This window comes from Pan troglodytes, chromosome 18 (genome assembly GCF_028858775.2).
Source record: "Pan troglodytes isolate AG18354 chromosome 18, NHGRI_mPanTro3-v2.0_pri, whole genome shotgun sequence".
In the NCBI taxonomy this organism is placed as follows: domain Eukaryota; kingdom Metazoa; phylum Chordata; class Mammalia; order Primates; family Hominidae; genus Pan; species Pan troglodytes.
In genome coordinates, this window is record NC_072416.2 from 44,408,287 (window position 1) to 44,428,001 (window position 19,715).

General features: G+C 40.3%; 1 protein-coding gene and 1 long non-coding RNA gene across 4 annotated transcripts in view; one reads left to right on the forward strand and one right to left on the reverse strand.

The window, feature by feature from the left end:
- The window catches only part of CCNYL1B (cyclin Y like 1B), a 30,238-nt gene extending 14,855 nt beyond the window's left edge, over nt 1-15,383 (reverse strand). Inside the window, exons 1-5 of one of the 2 annotated variants that reach the window (XM_054668353.2) lie at nt 14,661-15,382; nt 13,277-13,336; nt 10,895-10,929; nt 5,452-5,552; nt 2,437-2,472 (exon numbers count right to left, since the gene is read on the reverse strand). In XM_054668353.2, coding sequence (XP_054524328.1) covers nt 2,437-2,472; nt 5,452-5,552; nt 10,895-10,929; nt 13,277-13,336; nt 14,661-15,030 — 602 coding nt within the window. In that variant the 5' untranslated portion in view covers nt 15,031-15,382. Of the gene's footprint in view, nt 1-2,436; nt 2,473-5,451; nt 5,553-10,894; nt 10,930-13,276; nt 13,337-14,660 lie in introns of both variants that reach the window. The other variant, XM_016929773.3, reaches the window with a different exon arrangement.
- Nucleotides 15,384-15,459: 76 nt separating this feature from the next.
- LOC107968835 (uncharacterized) lies at nt 15,460-18,706 on the forward strand. Of its 2 annotated transcripts, none has more exons than XR_008539790.1 (3): nt 15,460-15,579; nt 16,214-16,304; nt 16,811-18,706. It is a non-coding gene; the product is annotated as an uncharacterized LOC107968835 (long non-coding RNA). The 2 variants fall into 2 exon arrangements; XR_001710322.3 differs by having other exon boundaries at nt 16,218-16,304.
- The last annotated feature ends 1,009 nt before the right edge of the window (nt 18,707-19,715 follow it).

A 19,715-nucleotide genomic window follows, 5' to 3' on the forward strand; every position in this document is an offset into this window, starting at 1 on the left:
CCTGGGCTCAAGCGATCCTCCTGCCTCAGCCTCCCATGGAGCTGGGATGAAATGTGCACACCACCATGCCCAGCTAATTTTTAATTCTTTTTTGGTATAGATGGGGTCTTGCCGCATTACTCAGGCTAGTCTCAAACTCCTGGTCCCAAATAATTCTCCCACCTTGGCCTCCCAAAGTGCAGGAATTACAGGTGTCAACCACCACCTATGGCCCAAAATGTTCTTATAAGAATACTAATTCAACCTGAGAAGCTGATTGAAAATAAAACATAATTTATTACTTTCTAAAAGTATTAAGACATTGCTTGCTTTTTCACTGTTCAACACTTGTAATGATTGCATAAAAGCAAAAGTGGGTAAAACTTCTTGTTTCTCAGTAAGAATAAGGGCTGTAGTACCAAATTATACTAGTATTCATTACACTCTTCACTCCCCCTTGCAGTTTTTATTAAAATATCCTGCTTCACTTAAGAATATCCTTGATGAAACAGTAAAAATTAATGGTGTTATTAAGTCCTGAACTCTCTTTTTAGTATTCTAAGTAGTGGTGCAGGAAGTCAGGGACCCCAAACAGAGGGACCAGCTGGAGCCAAGGCAGAAGAACATAAACTGTGAAGATTTCATGGACATTTATCAGTTCCCAAAATTAATACTTTTATAATTTCTTATGCCTGTCTTTTCTGCAATCTCTGAACATAAATTGTAAAGACTTCATGGACATTTATCACTTCTCTAATAATACTCTTATAATTTCTTATGCCTGTCTTTACTTTAATCTCTTAATCCCATTATCTCTGTAAGATGACAATGTACATCACCTCAGGACCACTATTGTACAAATTGACTGTAAACGTGTGTTTGAACAATATGAAATCAGTGCACCTTGAAAAAGAACAGAATAACAACGATTTAAGGGAACAAGGGAAGATAACCATAAGGTCTGACTGCCTGCGGGGTTGGGCAGAATACAGCCATATTTTTCTTCTTGCAGAAAACCTATGAATGGATGTGCGAGTAGGAGAAACATTGCTGAATTCTTTTCCCAGCAAGGAATAACCCTGGGGAAGAAATGCATTCCTGGGGGGAGGTCTATGGATGGCCGCTCTGGGAGTGTCTGTCTGATGCGGTTGAGATAAGGACTGAAATACGCGCTGGTCTCCTGCAGCGCCCTCAAGCTTACTAGGATTGGGAAATTCCAGCCTGGTAAATTCTAGTCAGACCGGTTCTCTGTTCTTCAACCCTGTTTCCTGTTAAGATGTTTATCAAGACAATGCGTGCACAGCAGGACGTACACCCTCATCAGTAATTCTAATTTTGCCTTCACCTTGTGATCTTTATTGCCTTTTGAAGCATGTGATCCTTGTGAGCTACTCCCTGTTCATACACCCCCTCCCCTTTTAAAATCCCTAATAAAAACTTGCTGGTTTTGCAGCTCAGGGTCATCATCACGGTCCTACCAATATGTGATGACACCCCTGGAGGCCCAGCTGTAAAATTCCTCTCTTTGTACTCTTTTTCTTTATTTCTCAGACTGGCTGACACTTAAAGAAAATAGAAAAGAACCTACATTGAAATATTGGGGGCTGATTTCCCTGATAAAGTAGGAAGTTCACATAAACCACTTCTGCATACTGAAGTATGGGTATGTTAAAGAAAAGCACTTGTGATTTAATTGTGAGCTGAACAAGCCAATTTTTCACAGAACACCATTTCTATCTGAAAGTTTGACTGACTGTCATTCTCAAAAAGAAGTCAAATGAGTCTGTCATTTCAAGGAAAATAACAAGTATTTGTTGTCTATAATAAAGCTAAAGCTTTCAAGCTAAAAATCAGGACTTGGAAAACTCATACCTACTACTGTGAGCTTGACGGCATCTCAATATTTGAAGACATTTTTATAATCATGGTGATACTAATGAAAGTGAGTTTTTGACACTATCAATGAACATGAATTAATATTTTCCAAATAGCCAATGCATAATATTATAAAAGCCAGTAAGTGGAGAGATCCATTTATGGTATGAGAAAGATCAGTGAGTATTAGTGGAATGAATTCATTGATATGTACAATCCCATTATAACTATTTTAATAAGTCAGCACTTGTGAAGTTTTGGTGTGCTTAAAGAATACCCACGATTACCTGAAAGCTTTAAAAATACACATTTTTCCTACTACACATTTGCATGAGGCCAGTTCATCTTTTTATTTCTTCTTTACAATAAATTGCAAACAAGACATAAACAAATACACTTTTGGACCCTCAATAATTTAAGAGTTAAAAGAGTCTTACAGACCAAAAAACCCACAAATGATTCACTTTAATACTGTAAAGTAAGCACTCTACAGCTTATGCCTATAGTTATGACCTAACAGCATGTTTCATATTATACAAAGTGATGAGCTGGAATAGCAAGGCAGGTTTTCAAAGAGCTCACCTGTGCTTTATGTTGTAATATATTGCCAAAGCCACACTGTGGAGGGGAAAAAATATATTTGTAAGAACTGATTTTATCATTGGTTAGGCCTGAATACATGTTTTTAAAAGGGGGAGGAGGGAATTCTCTCAGTGGCCCTGAAATCCTCTTGTTCAAAACAGTACCATATGAGCACTTTTCTTTTGTTTTAGCTCTCTGGCTTTATAGTGAAAACAGGAGAACCAAAATGCTAGGCAATATGCTGTTAGAAGATGTTTCTGCTGATGGTTATTATATATAAATAATTACATATTTTCCCTGTCATTTGCTCTTCTACCCATAGAACCTTTCATCCTGTGCAAGTCACTTACATCTATGTGTACATAAGCTTACATTTAGGCTATATAGTAGTGTTTTGCTTGTTAAGTGGCTAGGCCCTGCATTTCAGCTGATTTAGTTCTCCATTGCCTACTCACCCATTTATCATTAGTTCCCTAAAAGCACACAATGATTGTGCTTTATACCAAATAAAGTAATTTAAAATCACCTCTGCATAATTATTAACAGAAAATTTATTAGTAAATATAATGCACACAAAAATTGATGACACTTGTAACTATCCTGAAATAAGCAGCACTAAAGAGCATAACACGGCATCATACAATATTCATGATAGGTATTTCCACATTCATTTAAACAAAATATTAGTGAACAAATACAACTCTTCAGATGTATGTTACTGTGGTCCTCAGTCATCCTCAGATGGTGTGTGTCAGCAAACAGGGGCTTCTCTTGGATAAGTTCTGTGCTTCCATTTGCCCTCAGCATTTAAAATGAGGCTCAGAATAATTTGAGAAGGCAAATTTGAGTTGTAAAAAGTAGACCTTACAACATTATTAGCATCTAAGATCGATATTTCTATAGTGCCTCAAACAGTTTCATCTCCAAATTGATTTCAAAATCACAGAATTTGAAGTTACATGCTGAAAAGGCCACTGAACCTTACATGACACTCCATGAACCACCCATTTTACAAATAAGAGAACCAAGGCTTCAAACTGACTTGCCCAAGATCCCCACATAGTGCTTTTGTGAACTGCAGGAGTTCACAAAACACTGTGGTATGGTTTAAATTTAAGCATATGCACACATACATAGAAATGACTTGCACAGATGAAAGGCTCTATGAGTAGAAAGAAGAGCAAATGACAGGGAAACGTGTAATTTATACGTTAGAACCATCACTCCTCCGTGCAAAGGAAGCAGTGGCCCCCACGTTTGCTGCACACTGGACCACCTGAGGAGCTTTAAAAACAGCCTCACCACCAGCTGGAGACATTCTGATTTAATTGGCATTGGGTATGATTTGGGCATCAGGGTTGTTGGTAAAGATCCCCAGGTGATTCCAATGTGCTGCAAAGTTTGAGAATGACTGAGTTAGGGTTAAGGTCAGAATCATCTGGGATGCTTTTATCCATATAATGATGCCTCACATACTTAACCATTTTTCTAAAAGGCTTGTGAGTGCCAGAGATGGAGGGAATGTGGAGCTGGGAAGATGCATGTGTTTGCAGACATGTATTTTGAAGAAACAGGTATAAGTGATTCTAATATGGCTCACTCATCCCTTTGAGTACAATGGACTACTAACCATGGAAAACATTTTTCAAAATCTTTCTGAAAGCCAATTTGCTCTATTAATTTGCTCAGTAAATCTTTATTTCATAAAAGTAAATATACCAAATGATCCCTTCTAAAATTTGAGAGCAAATTAAAACTAACTGTATTTCAAAAATAGACTTCTAGGCCAGGCGTGGTAGCTCATGCCTGTAATCATAGCACTTTGGGAGGCTGAGTTGGGTGGATTGCTTGAGACCAGGAGTTTGAAACCAGCCTGGCAAACACAGCAAAACCCCATCTCTAAAAAAGAAAAAAATAATCTATTTTAAAACAACTTGTAAGAATTAGACTATGCTGGAAGAAAAAGCAGAACCTCTACTTGTTTGAGCAAGGTGAAGCTTAAAAACTACTTTTGAATTGCATATTGAAACATCAGAATCTTTTGAAATCATAAGAAACCAGGGACTCTAGCCAAAACAGAGTGCCTTTTTACTTAGGGCTGAATACAAACATTAGGTGATGATTCCATAGAGGCCAAAACTCAGGGCTTTAGACACATGTGGAGTCCAGTTCCTGATGAAACACAATTTGATCTCAATAATTGTTACACAGGAGAGAGGAAAGTGACATTATTATGAGTGTAAATTTATCATTTTTAATTAAAGTAGAAGTTACTGACAAATTAGCTTAAAAAGCTAGTACATTAGAAACAAAATTAAGCTTGTAAGCTAGTCATGTTTACAGACTGGAAAGTTAAGTTAGGGATAAGGACATTAACATGCTAAGGTAGTAGTTCTCAAACTGTTTTCCCAAAAATCAATGCTCGTAATCTAAGGACATGTTAATAATGTTCCCTGGATGCCTCAATGGAACTGGGCTTTGTTGTGACTTTTTAAATAAACTTGAACCCATCATTCAAGGGTGTTTTGAAAAGGCATTTCTGATTGTGGCCTATGAAGTGCTCATGCATGATGGCAAAATGTAAATGCAGATATACTATGGCACCACTGGAGGACAAGCTGTTCCTTCTTTCAAGAGTAGTTTCCAAAGTATTACCCATCGTCTTTGGCCTGTAAAGAACTAATAATTTTTCCCAGAAACATTCAATAAAAAGCACCTCTCCTTCCCATGAGGTTCAACACTGTCATAACATAAATGCATCAAATAAATAGCCACTCTTTTTCTGGGATTGCTTATTTGCTATCTGGCTTTCCCTTCTACCACACAGCATCTAAGGTTAAAAGAGAAACAGAAAATTCATATTTAGGTCCCGGAAATCCATATATCATTGACATCAACTTCTTAAACTGCTTGCTGAAAAGGGCAACCAAATGGCTGAAATGACAGAGGATGGCTGTGATGCTTTTAGCATATGGGGGTCTGTCACTCAGCCCTTGGCAGCCTCGTTTTACTCACCTTTCTAATGTATGTCTAAGATCAGGCTGGCTGGCTGTGCTGTTATCTAGCAATATGGTGGAACATGAGCTGTATTTTCTATCAAGATGCCATGGAGGTATCTGAAGGAGAAGGAAGATAGAGAAAAATGTCACAGTAGGCTGAACCTACAAAAGTGTGGGCTTTTTTCCTTAGTCAAAATGTCAAATAATAAAGCATTAAGGTATTTTTTATACCCCATGACCTGCCTGAGTGTGGTATTGTGAGCAGCTCTATGGGAAATTCATTGGAGGTGCTTAACTTCCGCAGATGATGTTCGAGGAATGGGTTATAAAATGTTGCCCTTGCTATGATACCAATCGTCAAACCTGGCAAGCCTCTATTATGAATTCCCTTTATAAATAATGGGAAAAGTTTAAAATAAGATTTCATGGTTTTTTTATTATGCAGTAAAAAGCAGCTGAGATTTCCTATTTCTATTATTCATTAACTACAACAAAATGTCATACATTAAATAATATTGGCACAACAGCATTTTTATTGCAGTAAATAAAGACCTAATACTACATTCACTAAATTACTAATCCTAAATATACTCATTCAAGAGACAGTGTGATGGAATCAGAATTTTAGAGTCAGAGATTCTGTGTGCCAGGGCTGCTCAGTGACCAAACAATTGAGGGGCCATGGGTTTCTCTGGGCCTGTTTCCTTGGGGGAAGATAGGAAAAGTACTACTTTAAGACTCTCTCACATTTGAAAGTCAGATGAGGAAAACCACTTCAGGAATTTAACTTTCACTTCGTGTTTACATAAGACTGCTATTACATTACTCAAATGAGAACTTCCGAGAATACTTTGCATTCATTTCAAAAGTTGATTGATTTTATTCTGTAAGTAATTTGACACACATCATGGCACTGTCCTGCCTCAGTCATGCTGCTCTCTGCCCAGAATACCTATTTCTTTCCTCCTTATCCCAGCAAGCTTCACCTCCTCTGCCTTCTGGGATGCCTCTGCCAGCAGCCACACCACAAAACATTTCCGGTTTTGTGTACTCGTCAGTCTAATTCACCGTGTGTTACATGATAGCAATTGCCTGCAAAGCATCCCCCTGGTGAAAAAGAAAGCCTCTCCAGGGGAGGGAGGGCCCTTCCTCTCCTACCTGCAGCTGCTGAGCACAGAATGTGGGAGAAATTAAGGAGTTCAATAAGTGCTTGACAAGTTATTTAAATCAGTTACAATTTGGAAGGTAAATCTTCCTACAGTTACAAATTGGTGAAATTTATCTGCAGTGCTATCAGAGAGGTGACAGTGAACCTTTTGAGCCCTCTAGAAAATAAACTATTTATAAAACACTTTAAAAGTATCTATTCGTTTGTCGAGAGTGCAACAGTCAATATGGAAACTGCCTCATCTATGTTTAAAAAAATGCTCTTCCTGGCCAGGCACAGTGGCTCACTCCGGTAATCCCAGCCCTTTGGGAGGCTGAGGCAGGTGGAGCATGAGGCCCGGAGTTCAAGACCAGCCTGGCCAAGATGGTGAAACCCCGTCTCTACTAAAAATACAAAAATTAGCCAGGTGTGGTGGTGGGTGCATGTAATCTCAGCTACTCAGGAAGCTGAGACAGAGAATTGCTTGAACCTGGGAAGCAGAGGTTGCAGTGAGCCAAGATCATGCCACTGCATTCCAGCCTGCGTGACAGAGCAAGACTCCGTCTTTAAAAAAAAATGCTCTTTCTTAAAAATAATGGCAGTAACCAAATCCTAGTCACCAAATGGTTGAAGAGATCAACAGCATTATTTAAAACCACAAAATACCAATTATTTTAGCTTTTAAAAAAATAATTCACATGAGCCTTCCTTCTTCCTATTGGGATATGCTTGTCTGCATCATGTTATCACACTCTTCCATCAGGGTCTCCCACAAGTACATGAAAGACAGGGTAGGGAGGAGATCTAGCGGTTGTTTATAAAAGTACACAGTATTTAAAAATTGCCTGTAGCCAATAATCAGAAATATCCATACAGTCTAACACCATTTTGCTTGTTTCAGATGCTTTTCACTGTAAATTCACTTACTTCTTAACAAAAATCCCAGATGTTTTTGAACAATATTACTATTTGAAGGACCAAATTCTCCTTCAAGGTAGAAATGTTTTAACTCTAGCTAAACTCTTATGTCTCTTAAGCTATTCTATTAATGTATATACTTTACATTAACAGTGTATGTATGTCAATGTACATACTTTTATTGCCTGAAAAAACAAAAATAGCATGAAAAATAAAAATGGACTCACTCAGATACTTTCATTCAAAGTGAAGGAAAGTATCCCTTAAGGTCACCACTATTAGGGGTAATACAGCATAATACTACGCGGTAACAAAAGTCAATTCTGAGAAAAAATCCATATATGAGAATAAAAAGAACAGAAAAAAAATGCACCAAAACACAGACTAGTTGGTACAGCTTTAGGTGATACATGTCCCCATTTTGTTCTATTTAAAATTTCATATAATGAACATATATTGGGGTGTGTGTGTGTGTGTGTGTGTGTGTGCTTTGAGGAAGTCTTGCTGTGTTTCCCACCCTGGAGTGCAGTGGCCTGAACTCAGCTTACTGCAACCGCCGCCTCCCAAGTTCAACCAATTCTCCTGCCTTGGCCTCCTGTGTAGCTGGAAATACAGGCATGTGCCATCATGCCGGGCTAATTTTTGTATTTTGTATTTTAGTAGAGATGGGGTTTCACCATGTTGGCCATGCTGGTCTCAAACTCCTGGCTTCAAGTGATCTGCCTGCCTCAGCCTCTCAAAGTGCTGGGATACAGGTGTGAGCCACCATGCTCAGCTCTCAAGATCACTTTTTTCTCCCCATTTTTTTAAGAGACATCTTTCAGATATTTTTAAAATAATTAATGACTTTTAGCTAACTTAAAAATTTATAACATTTTGTGTACTAACAAAAACAGCTCCATCTATGTTGCACAGCAATGGGACCACATGGCATGTATGGAGTTTGAATAGAATTCTTACACAAGGCCTGAGTGGAAAAGTGTTATGTGCTTATTGTAAGTATAAATAGAAATTGTCTGAATTAATGTCATAATTATGTTGAATTTAAACTTAGATTTACACTTATATATGGGTTAAATCATTAAATATGATGGATTGACCAGAAATTTATTTTCTCTTCCTTCTGAAATCTCATTAGTATTATTCATAAAATAAACATTATACACAGGACCAGGAGACAGGATTGATGGCAGATCATTCTGAGTCAATGATGCAAGGTGAAAAGCTGATAGAAGAGTTGCAACTGACATGGAAGCACAACTTTGGAGCTGACAGGGAGTGACTTGAACAGAAACAAGTGATCTTCTTTGTTTTGAAGAACCCAACTCAGGCTCCAAAATCAGAGGCACATAGTACCTGGGAAGGTAGGGTGAAATATACAACCGAAGCCAGCAAGGTCAACTGTAAATCTGTGCTTAGAGCCCCAAGTCCACCTCTCTTCCCATCTTAGAAGGAATTTGGATGCGTATTCTCTGGATATTTTATACCTGAGGGTTTCTGGGCTCAGAACTACTAGGGTTAAAACTTGGGAAATGGGAATAAATTGCACACACAAAGTGAAACTGCACTTTCCTTCCCAACCCTGCTTCTAGAAAGCCAGCAGCCATGCTTGCACTGCCCAGGCAGAAAACTGGGAGATCCTCCTTGGAAGAAAACTAAACCATTGCAAAGAAAATACCCACATATAATACACTGAGTTTCCCCAAAAGAAAAGTTGGCTTGACCTCCAAATCCCCACAATGAGACCCCTCAGTGAACAAAGGTCCTGCTTCCAAATAGAGAAAGGCAAAGACCACCACACATCTCAGGGAAGCCTCCAATGAGAGATCAAAACAACAGGAAAAAGGAATTCTGGGACCAGTAAAAATTCAGGAGCAAAACTTTTTTTAAAAATCTTAAAATACCCTTAAGGAGATTTTAAAAATTCAATAGAAGGGTTAGCGCAGAAAGTCAAAGAATCTCTAAGAAGCAGAACAAAAGACAAACTGGAAAATAGGAGGGGAAGAAATTAAAGATCAATGCAGAAATACTGGTATAAGAGGCCGAACATTTGAATCATAAGAATACTAAAATAATAATAAAACAGAGAATATAGGACAATTCTCTAAAAGAGAGTCTGCAGACTTAATGGCTGCAATAAATAAAAGGTCCCCACAAAGCTGTATTATACAATTTCCGAATCCCAGGAATACAGAAGGTCTTAAAAAGCTCAAAAATGTAAAAATTGGTTACATATGATGTATCACACGATGGCAATAGTTTCAAGTACAGTATAATGAAAACACAATAGAGAAATGTCTTCAGAGCCATGAAATTTAGTTTTCACTCTAGAATTTTATACTCTATAACAAAAGAAGGGTTTGGAGAGAGGCTAGATCTCTATACATGTGTGTCCATGAGCCTTTCCTCAGAAACTGTGCTCCAGCACCACTGGGGAGTAACACAAGGCAGAGGGCAATGCACAGTCTAGGACTCAGGGATCCAACATGAGTGGGCGCATAAGAGTTCAGAGAGGGCTCCCAGGGAAACAGGCTCAGGGCAGCCTAGGGAAACACAGTCTATCCTGGAGGAGGATAACCAAAGGCCAAGGAAAGTTCCTTCAAGAAAAAACACAGAACATATGTTTTAGTAAATAAAACATTATTTTTGATAGGCATGTGACAAATGTTACACCACTTGGGGAAGAATAGCTGTTAAAAAAGAGGCAAAGGAACATAGTCAGAAAATTAATTCCACACACAAAATAATGAAGGATGTGAAAACAAAGAGGCCAGCTGGGGGCTAATGGTCGTATTTGGCTTTATGAGCTATCATGGGCTAGGAAAAGGGGGATTATCTGGGAGAAGTGCAGAAGTGTTCAGATTTCAGAAATATTTAAGAGAAACAATGAAGGATGCACAACGAGGAGGCACAGTCAGAACACTACATGACTCAGCAGTGAATAATATGTGCATAGTCATAATCATGTAAATATCAATTAGTGATTTAATAAAAAATGGGTTACAGGTGGAAGAAACGGGGAGGGAAATAAGGTCACAGTGGAGTGAGGAAGCTACGCTTTCACCTGCTATGACAGGAAGTCAGCAGAAAGTGTTGGAGAAAGTAGACTCAGCTATTTTTAATTTTATTTGAATACAAAAGATTAAATATTTAAGGCAGATATTTATATCACAACCAAATTGTGATATAATATCACAATCACCCTTAAAAATGGGCACAGTAAGCTAAAGACTTTCCTGTATAAATCTGATACTTAGGAAAATAGAAGAGATTTAGAAAGTCCATCAGAAAAGGATCACGCTAACAGCACTGGCTCCCTGTTAAATTTTTAAGGAATCATGACAGATTTTTAATTCAAACAATTAATTTCTTAACTTTTCAAAAGTTTACTTACATAATATAGGTGAGAGCTGCTCCTCTTTTCTTGCACTAAGAATGAAAAAATAACTAATCAATTCTGGTATAAATACCATAGAATAAAAGTAGTTGCTAATCATCTGATTATCACTATATAAAATGAGATAAAACTCCATTTTAAAAAATTCTTACCAACAAAAGTTATCATTTAAATAATCTGGCATAAAGTAAAATCTAAAAATATAGTTTTATTTTTGACCTAACAGATGTTCTATTACACAAAAATGAAAGAATCCCCATGTACACAAGGAAAGGCAAAACAAATTAGGCAACGTGTATGCCCTCCAAATCTCATGTTGAAATGTAGTCCCCAGTGTTGGAGGTGGGGAAGTGTTTGGATCACGGGGGCAGATCCCTCATGAATGGCTTAGCGCCATCCCCTTGGTGATGAGGGAGTTCCTGCTCTGAGTTCATGCATGATCTTCTTGGGTTTTTGTTGTTGTGGTGGTTGTTCTGAGATGGGGTCTCACTCTGATGCCCAGGCTGGAGCACAGTGCCGTGATTATGGTTCACTGCAACCTTGACCTCCTGGGCTCAAGTGACCCTCCCACCTTAGCCTGCGGAGTAGCTGGGGCTGCAAGCACAAACCACCACACCTGGCTAATTTTTAAATTTTTTGTAGAGACAGGGTCTCACTATGTTGGCCAAGGCTGGTCTCGGACTCCAGCCTCAAGTGATCTGCCTGCCTCAGCCTCCCAAAGTGCTGGGGTTACAGGCGTGAGCCACCGCACCTGGCCTGATCTGCTTGTTTAAAAGAAGGCGGCACCTCCCACTCTCTCTTGCTCCTCCTCTCACCATGTGAGAGATGACTTCACCTTCCACCATGATTATTAGGTTCTCAAAGCCCTTGCCAGAAGCAGATGCTAGCACCACACTTCCTGTACAGCCTGTAGAACCGTGAGCCAATAAAGCCTCTTTTCTTTATAAATTATCCAGTCTCAGGTATTCCTTCATAGAAATGCCAAAATACAGGACAGATGAGAAATTTAGCTAATAAAAAATTTACCTATTGTATATCTGAACCCCTAAGCAGTAGTGTTTTCTGATTCTACACATAGCTTACTTTCATTACCAGGATCTAATAGCTGACAGCTCTAAGAACCAGTTTCTGGCCTGGAGCCAGTCTTTAGATGCACTAGAATCCCTGCAAGCATCCAATGACTGATCAGTCATCTACTAATATGTTACTGAAAAAATAAACGGGTCTTTACACAACTGAAAAGTAGCCTAGCTTAAACTCAAATGTTAACATGAGTGTGCCAACCTAATTGAACTTGGTATCCTCAGGACACAAAATCATTTCATTCTAATACAGGTCCAAAGAATAAAAGCTACAAGGGGGACTTGGGCCACACTTTGTTCCCTACAATGCCTCCTTCTTTGAAGTTGAGCTGGTCTCACTGACACACATTTCTCACTGCTGAAGAGAGAGGGGCATGGGGTAGGTTTTCTTCCACTTCCATACACTCTATGTGTGAGAAGCCCATGGCTCTGGAAGAAACTGAGAAATACAACAATCCTAACCAGAAGTTACCAGCTCGAGACAGGCAAAGTGCATACAAACTATGAAAATGCAGGGGAGAAACCCATTTTTTATTGTGCTGCATTACTTCAGATGTTATTATAGAAACCCCACTTCTTGTATTCTTGCTGTTGAAAACAACTGAAAAACATGGTGTATGGCTTTTTTGAAAAAAAAGTAAGATTTAGCAGAATGTTACAAAAAATAAGCAGGAGTACAGAAAACTCCTACAGTTCTAATTCACATCCTAAAACAAGCAGGATGTGGAAACTTTACACTAGTTTCACACACTAAGGCTAACCTGGAAAACAGCACAGGCCATGTTTACATTTCCATTACATTCGAATGAAAAAGTTCTGAGTAGCATGAACATGGATGTGACAGGCTCATGCGGTTAGAGCACTGTGTAAAAAGGAGGCCAAAATCACGGATCCAATCTAGAACAACAGATTCTTTTGATTTGTTCAAGTGAAATCCAAGCTGTAGCCTAAATCTTATCACTCATCATTAACATGTACTCTTTGGAGCAAGGGAAAAATGGCAAAGATGTATAAAGAAAAAGGCATACATCCATGACTACTACACCAAATCATGTGGCCAATTAATTGCATTGATGTTGATAAAAATGTCATCAAACGTGGAGACATAAAGCCTGCATGTTTCCACGAACAGTGTCAACTAAAGGAAATTATGTCACATATTAAAATAAGACAAGTAAATATATAAAAAGTTGAAATTTTTTTAACTAATATCTGAGTTCCTCTAAATACTTTCTGTAATACATGAAACAGAAAGTTTGAAGTTTTTTGCTTGGAGGAAGAAACAATATTATCTTACCACTCATTTGATATTTTCTCAGGAAGAGTGTGCTTTCCCTTGGACGGTCAGAAGCAAAATCTGTAGAGGAAGAAGGAAAAATGGGATAATTTAAGTGAGTAGAAAAGATTCTTTTTAAAGCTACACATCCATTTTAATCACTTTTAACAGTCTTGAGAAAAGTTTTTAGTGATAAATGTAAAGAAAATAAAGGCCACAATGTCCCAATTCTACTGGAGAATGCAAAAATCACAGAAGTTCTCCACGTATGTGGAATAAAACCAGGCTGTGTCTGGGACTTCATTTTAGAACTTGCATCTAAATAAACTGATGCCACTTTTAGATGAATCATATACACGCCCTCCTCCTTCTACTTATCAAATATACCCACCCTCCTCTATGCGGCTATTACCAGCGCATTTCAGGGAAAGTCTCAAGCAGCAAGTGATGCTGTGGTCAATTACTGTCAGACACCGGCTCAGTATAGCAAATATGTTAAAATAAAGAGCTGTTTTGGGCAAAAAACAATTTTTTAAAGAGACAGGGTCTCACTCTGTTGCCCAAGCTGGAGTGATGCAATGGTGCGATGGAGCCAGCATAGCTCACTGAAGCCTCAAACTCCTGGGCTCAAGAGATCCTCCTGCAGCTGAGACTATGGGTGCAAGCCACCATACCCGGCTAATTTTTAACCCTTTTTTTTTGTAGAGACAGGGTGATATATGAGACGTACATGAAAATGTGTTGTAAATCCCAAAGAATGATATAAAGAGTCTATTTTGGGCTCTCATCCAACACTACCCATCTACTACCTAGTGTGTAAAACCACTCCGAGGCCTACCTTACACCACCAAATGAGGAAAAACTTTCACAAGTACTTGCATGCTTTGTGTATAAAGGTACAATTCATTCACATACTATCTTTGTTCATTCTTTCACGATTTTTTAATATTCCGCGAGTACAGTACTTTCCAGCTACAAAGCCACATTCATCATGAAGCTTAATTATTCAAACGTTTAAATAAATTAAGAGGTCAACCAATGTTTAAACAGAAGAGCTGTAAGACACTTCCTCTATAGCAATGAAATCTGTAGCATACATTTTCTATTTTGAAAACTTAGTTTCTGCCTAGCCTTGGGGGATGAGAAAGGGGTCAGAACTGGGCACTGGGGTAGGGAGGAGGAGAGAAACCACCAGATGCTACAGATAAAAAAAATTGGTTGCAGGGGGGAGGTGGGGGACGTAGGCACGACGCAAGGCCAGTCCTCCTGCCTGGTGCCTGGGCCTAGGAAAGCTGGCTAGGGGCAGGAGGGAGGAGTCCGAGGCTGTGGATGCCTCTGGGGGGACCTTGAGTCAGCGGTGGCCAGAGGCTCGCCTGAGGACAAACACTATCAGTCGCCTCCTTACTTTTGGGCATCTCCTGGTCGCTGATGTGCTGCAGGTCATGGCCCTCGCGGGCTCCGAAATCCGACTGGGCAGGCTCCACAGCAGTGGGGTGTGGGGATTTTTTTTTTTTTACTGCCACCTCTGCCTCCGTGAGGTTATGGCTGCAGGGCGGTTCCGCCCACAGCACCCTGCGCTGGCTTTGCTTGGGGCTGGCATCAGGGAGCGGCATGTTCCATCTGCGGCGCCTCCGCTCCTCTCTGCCTTGGCCTACACCTTTGCTTGACGCTGCCTCATAGATGTCAGCGCTGCAGGACAGCTCCCCAGACCTCCTGCGCTGGCCCCGCTTGAGGCTGGCGTTGGTGCCCAAGCAATAGCTCAGCGTGTTCCCCATGGGGTAGCCCGGCTCCTCTCCAGCAGCTTGGGCCTTCCTTTGCTTCCAAGTCTGCAGAGCTCAGCACTTCCACCTCTTCCCAGGAAAGGCACGCTGGCAGGGCCAGCCCCGGCTATGGGGCTGCACCCCACTAGCAGCCCGCACCCCGCCTCAGCCGCCTCCCCTGAGCTGACTTGTCTGCAAGGGTCCCTTAGGAATCTGCTTGGTTTATTTAGAATGGGTCTAGATGCAACAAGCCTGAGAGCTGTGACTGCGGAGAAGAGAGCACAGATGGAGCTCCTCCTCCTTCCACCGCTTCCCACCAACTGAAGGAGGTTGCCCTGCCAACCGCCAGAGCTCCCTCCCGGTTCCCAGGAACCAATCAGGCCCAGAGACCCCTCCACGCGCCCCCGACCCCATTGTGATGTGGGAGCCTAGGCACAAGGCTCACTAGGCCCTGCCATGCCGGCAGCCCCGCCCCCACCTTTCATTCATTGCTGGCTGCTGGGAGCTTTCAGGTTTCTCCACTGTGAGGAAGATCTTATGTTTTCAACAAAAGAAGAGGCTTATGTAAAAGAAAACTGGGCCGGGCGCGGTGGTTCACATCTGTAATCCTAACACTTTGGGAGGCCAAGGCGGGCAGGTCATGAGGCCAGAAGATCAAGACTATCCTGGCTAACATGTTGAAACCCCGTCCCTACTAAAAATACAAAAAAAATAGCCGGGTGTGGTGGCACGCGCATGTAGTTCCAGCTACTCTGGAGCTGAGGCAGGAGAATCGCCCGAACCTGGGAGGCGGAGGTTGCAGTGAGCCGAGATCGCACCACTGCACTCCAGCCTGGGCGACAGAGCAAGACTATGTCTCAAAAAAAGAAAAAAGAAAAGAAAAGAAGAGAAGAGAGGGGAGGGGAGGGGAGAGGAGGGAAAGGGAGGAGAGGAGAGGAGAGAAAACCACCACATAATAAGATTTTAAATGTGATCATAATTGCTTTTTTTGGGGGGGGGGTTGGGGGGACGGAGTGTCGCTCTTGTTGCCCAGGCTGGAGTGCAATAGCGCGATCTCGGCTCACCATAACCTCCACCTCCTGGGTTCAAGCGATTCTCCTGCCTCAGCCTCCTGAGTAGCTGGGACTACAGGCATGCGCCACCACGCCCAGCTAATTTTGTACTTTTAGTACAGACGGAGTTTCTCCATGTTGGTCAGGCAGGTCTGGAACTCCCGACCTCAGATGCTCCACCCGCCTCGGCCTCTCAAAGTGCTGGGATTACAGGCGTGACCCACTGCGGTCGGACAGGTAAGCACTTTTAATTAATTATGTACTAGGTGCATAGCTCCAGACAAAGAACAATGCCTAGAATTAGACTTCTGCTTATGTAGAAGGATCAAGTATAAGGGCATGAATTTGTAGACAACTAAAGCAAGTATCAGAAGAAAAATTTTAACTTAAATGATCTGCCAGGGACACTGATTAATTCGGAACAAATTTCTAAATTTTGGAGATATTTTTATTTTATCTGTTATCTTAAAACTATCTATATATAGCTATATATAGGATATACATATATGATAGGGCCTCACTCTCGCCCAGGCTGGAGTGATTTATGTAATCTTTCTCATCCTCGGTTTATCTAAAAAATATGAATAATAACACAAATTTTATAAACTTGCTCTAAAGATTAAATGAGGGAAATATAATACTGCTCCCTCCATATATTGAACACTTACAAAATTACAGGCATTGTGTCTAGATTTTTACATATGTACCATACGTAAGCCTCATAACAACCCCATCTTTTATAGGTGAGAAAACTGAGACTCAGATGAGCTAAAAACACATTCACGATCATATAGTAATAAGCGATGGAACTGGGATTCAATCCAGTTCTGTCTGACTCCAAAGGTGGTGCATCATCTTAATGAAGACCAAGTTATACCCAGCACATGAAGGTACTCAAAAGATGTGGATTCCCTTTTACTATCCCCTTATGTGTGAATTTCAGTGGCTTTCACAACCTCAGAACAACCCCACACCCTCCCAGGTTGCCTTTCAGTGGTTCCATTCTTCTTGGGGATGATTAGGAATCTGCATATTTAGACTACTTCTTCAATCATCTCCTTATAAACATGTGTGGATAAAGAAATGAAATTTTCTAGGCCGTAGGTTACTAACTGTGAATTAATTGTCTAGCTTATTTGTTGCAAATTTATTTGCAATACATTTATTATATGAAAAAAAAATCACACGATCTACTGAATTTGTGCAGAAAGATCCCAAAGTACACTGCAGGAACATCTTACTGACTACACAGGAAGGCTAGCCCAAACACACAAAGCCAGAGTCCCTCCAAAGGTCAGGTGTGGGGTGGTTCTTTCCTGTAATCCTAGCAATTTGGAAGGCCAAAGCGAGTGAATCACTTAGGGCCAGGAATTCGAGTCCAGGCTGGCCAACACAGTGAGAGCCAGTCTGCATAAAAAATTACTTTTTATTAGTATAATTAAAAAGAGTACCTCTAACATTGCTTTAGGATAGAGAGCTCTGGTCTAGAATTCAAGATATGAAGTTACGAGTCCCAGTGTGGTTACTTAACTACTGTTGTGACTGTGGGCAGGTTGTATAATCACTGTGATTCTCAGCCCTTTCTTTGCAAATAACCAGCATTGGAATAGATGACTTTTTAAAGCCCTGATCAGCTCCACCATTCAATGATTCTGTATCAGTGGATACTTGTCGAAACCATAATTTACTTGTCTAGTGATGCCCTGAGGTGTTCCTGTGGTCACAGGAAATGTGGAAATAATATAGTCATATTGGTCATAGGAATTATGACCATATGGTCAAATATGGTCATAGGAAATAAATTTGGCTTTGCTTTTAAAATGGGTGATTTAACCACATGGAATCTATGACTATTTTGAGAAACAACATGAGACAGTCAATGTAATGCAGCCTGATGTGGTCCCAAAGCGTTTCTGCAGGATAAGAAACTCACTCACAAAAGCATTCACTTCCCCGTGAATATACCAGTGAATCCTCTAGCCACAAAAACTTACAGTCCATATATGTTGTAATGTCTAATACTTGTGTGAATTACTGCATTCATAACGCACTCCTTGAAAGGGTATGGCCTGCTTCACAAAGTCCTTGGTACTGGAAGCCCAACTTCCATTCAGTAACTGGAAAGCCCTCTCCCACCTTCTCCCATTTCCTTTCATGACTGCTGGATTATGAAGGAACTGAAAACCACAATAAGTGAGGACTGGTTAAAGAAACAAGTGATGTTTATCCTGAGAGTGACTGACAACATTTCAGTGAAAAAATGAGAGTAGTATTTGAATAACTGAAGGTCTACCGCAGAAGAGGGTTTCAGCTGGATGTGTTCTGCAGACTCCTAGGATCCACGGCATGGTAAGCCCCTAGTGAATGTTTATTGAGTGAATAAATCCTGTACTGCTCCCACAGCATGGACAAAGACCATGGGCCGCCATGGGGTCCTGCGGCTGAACTGGGCCCTGGCAGGAGCAGTCCCCTCACTCTCCTTTGATCAGAAGGCTGCATGTGCTCTACATTTCAGAAGTAACCCTGTGAACTGGGACATCCAGACTCCAAATGATGAGTAACATTTGCTTCGAATTTTTTAAAAAGCTTTATTCATCCAACAGTTGGGTTATTAAAAGTTACCTTGGTAAAATAAAGAACTTTGGCTTCACTTTCTATAAACAGTTTCCTCAAACACTGACTATGTGTTACATCAGAAATCAATGTGTTCTGTCTACTTTGTCTCTGTTATCTCAAGAACCAATTTTCCTTATCTTCAATTAGTCTTGGTGTGATATGTAACAGAGTCAGGTGTTATCACTATTATCTCAAAAGCGTGTTTCTTTTTTTATTTTTATTTTTATAGAGATCAGGTCTTGCTCTGTTGCCTAAACTGGTCTCGAACTCCTGGCCTCAAGCAATCCTCCTGCCTCGGCCTCCCAAAGTGTTGGGATTATGGGCGTGAGCCACCACACCCAGCCTGAAAATCTGTTTCTTAAGGAGTAATGCAGAACACATAACATTCTTAAATATACCCCAGCCTTCTCCAACTAAGCCAAATTGTTTAAAAGTTCTATAATATTTAAGATTCAGGATACTGTATTTCAACCTCCCTAAAAACAATGTATTAAATCTTAGAATGCATGTGCCATAATGTCACTTTTCTGACAAATAGTAAAACATTTCATGAGCTTGGTACAATAACTTGAAATAAAATGGTAAATTTTAAAAAATTAAAATATACATCCTGCTTTTTTTTTCAATTACATATGTCAAAAATAGTAACCTAGACCAAGACATCCATTTCAATCAGTAGATATTTCAAGCCACAAGATTTAATAATAAACAATATTGGGTGTAGGTAACAATCCCCAGCTGGATCAGGGAAGCCCTAGCTCTACGTGGTATTACGGTATAAAGATAGTGTCTCTCTTCACTGGCAGAGAGGGATGGCCTATCCCTGAATACAGGATGGGGTCAGTCTCACTGCACTTTCATGAGCCATTTTATCAACCACACTTTGCATTTCTTTCCTAAGCTAAATACACATCTTTTTGGGAGAAGACACAGCACTACATGGTACCAAATACTAACCAAAAAAATCATACAAAAAAAACCAGATAAATAATAAAGCATTCAACTGCTAAAACACAGCAACATTAAGCCACC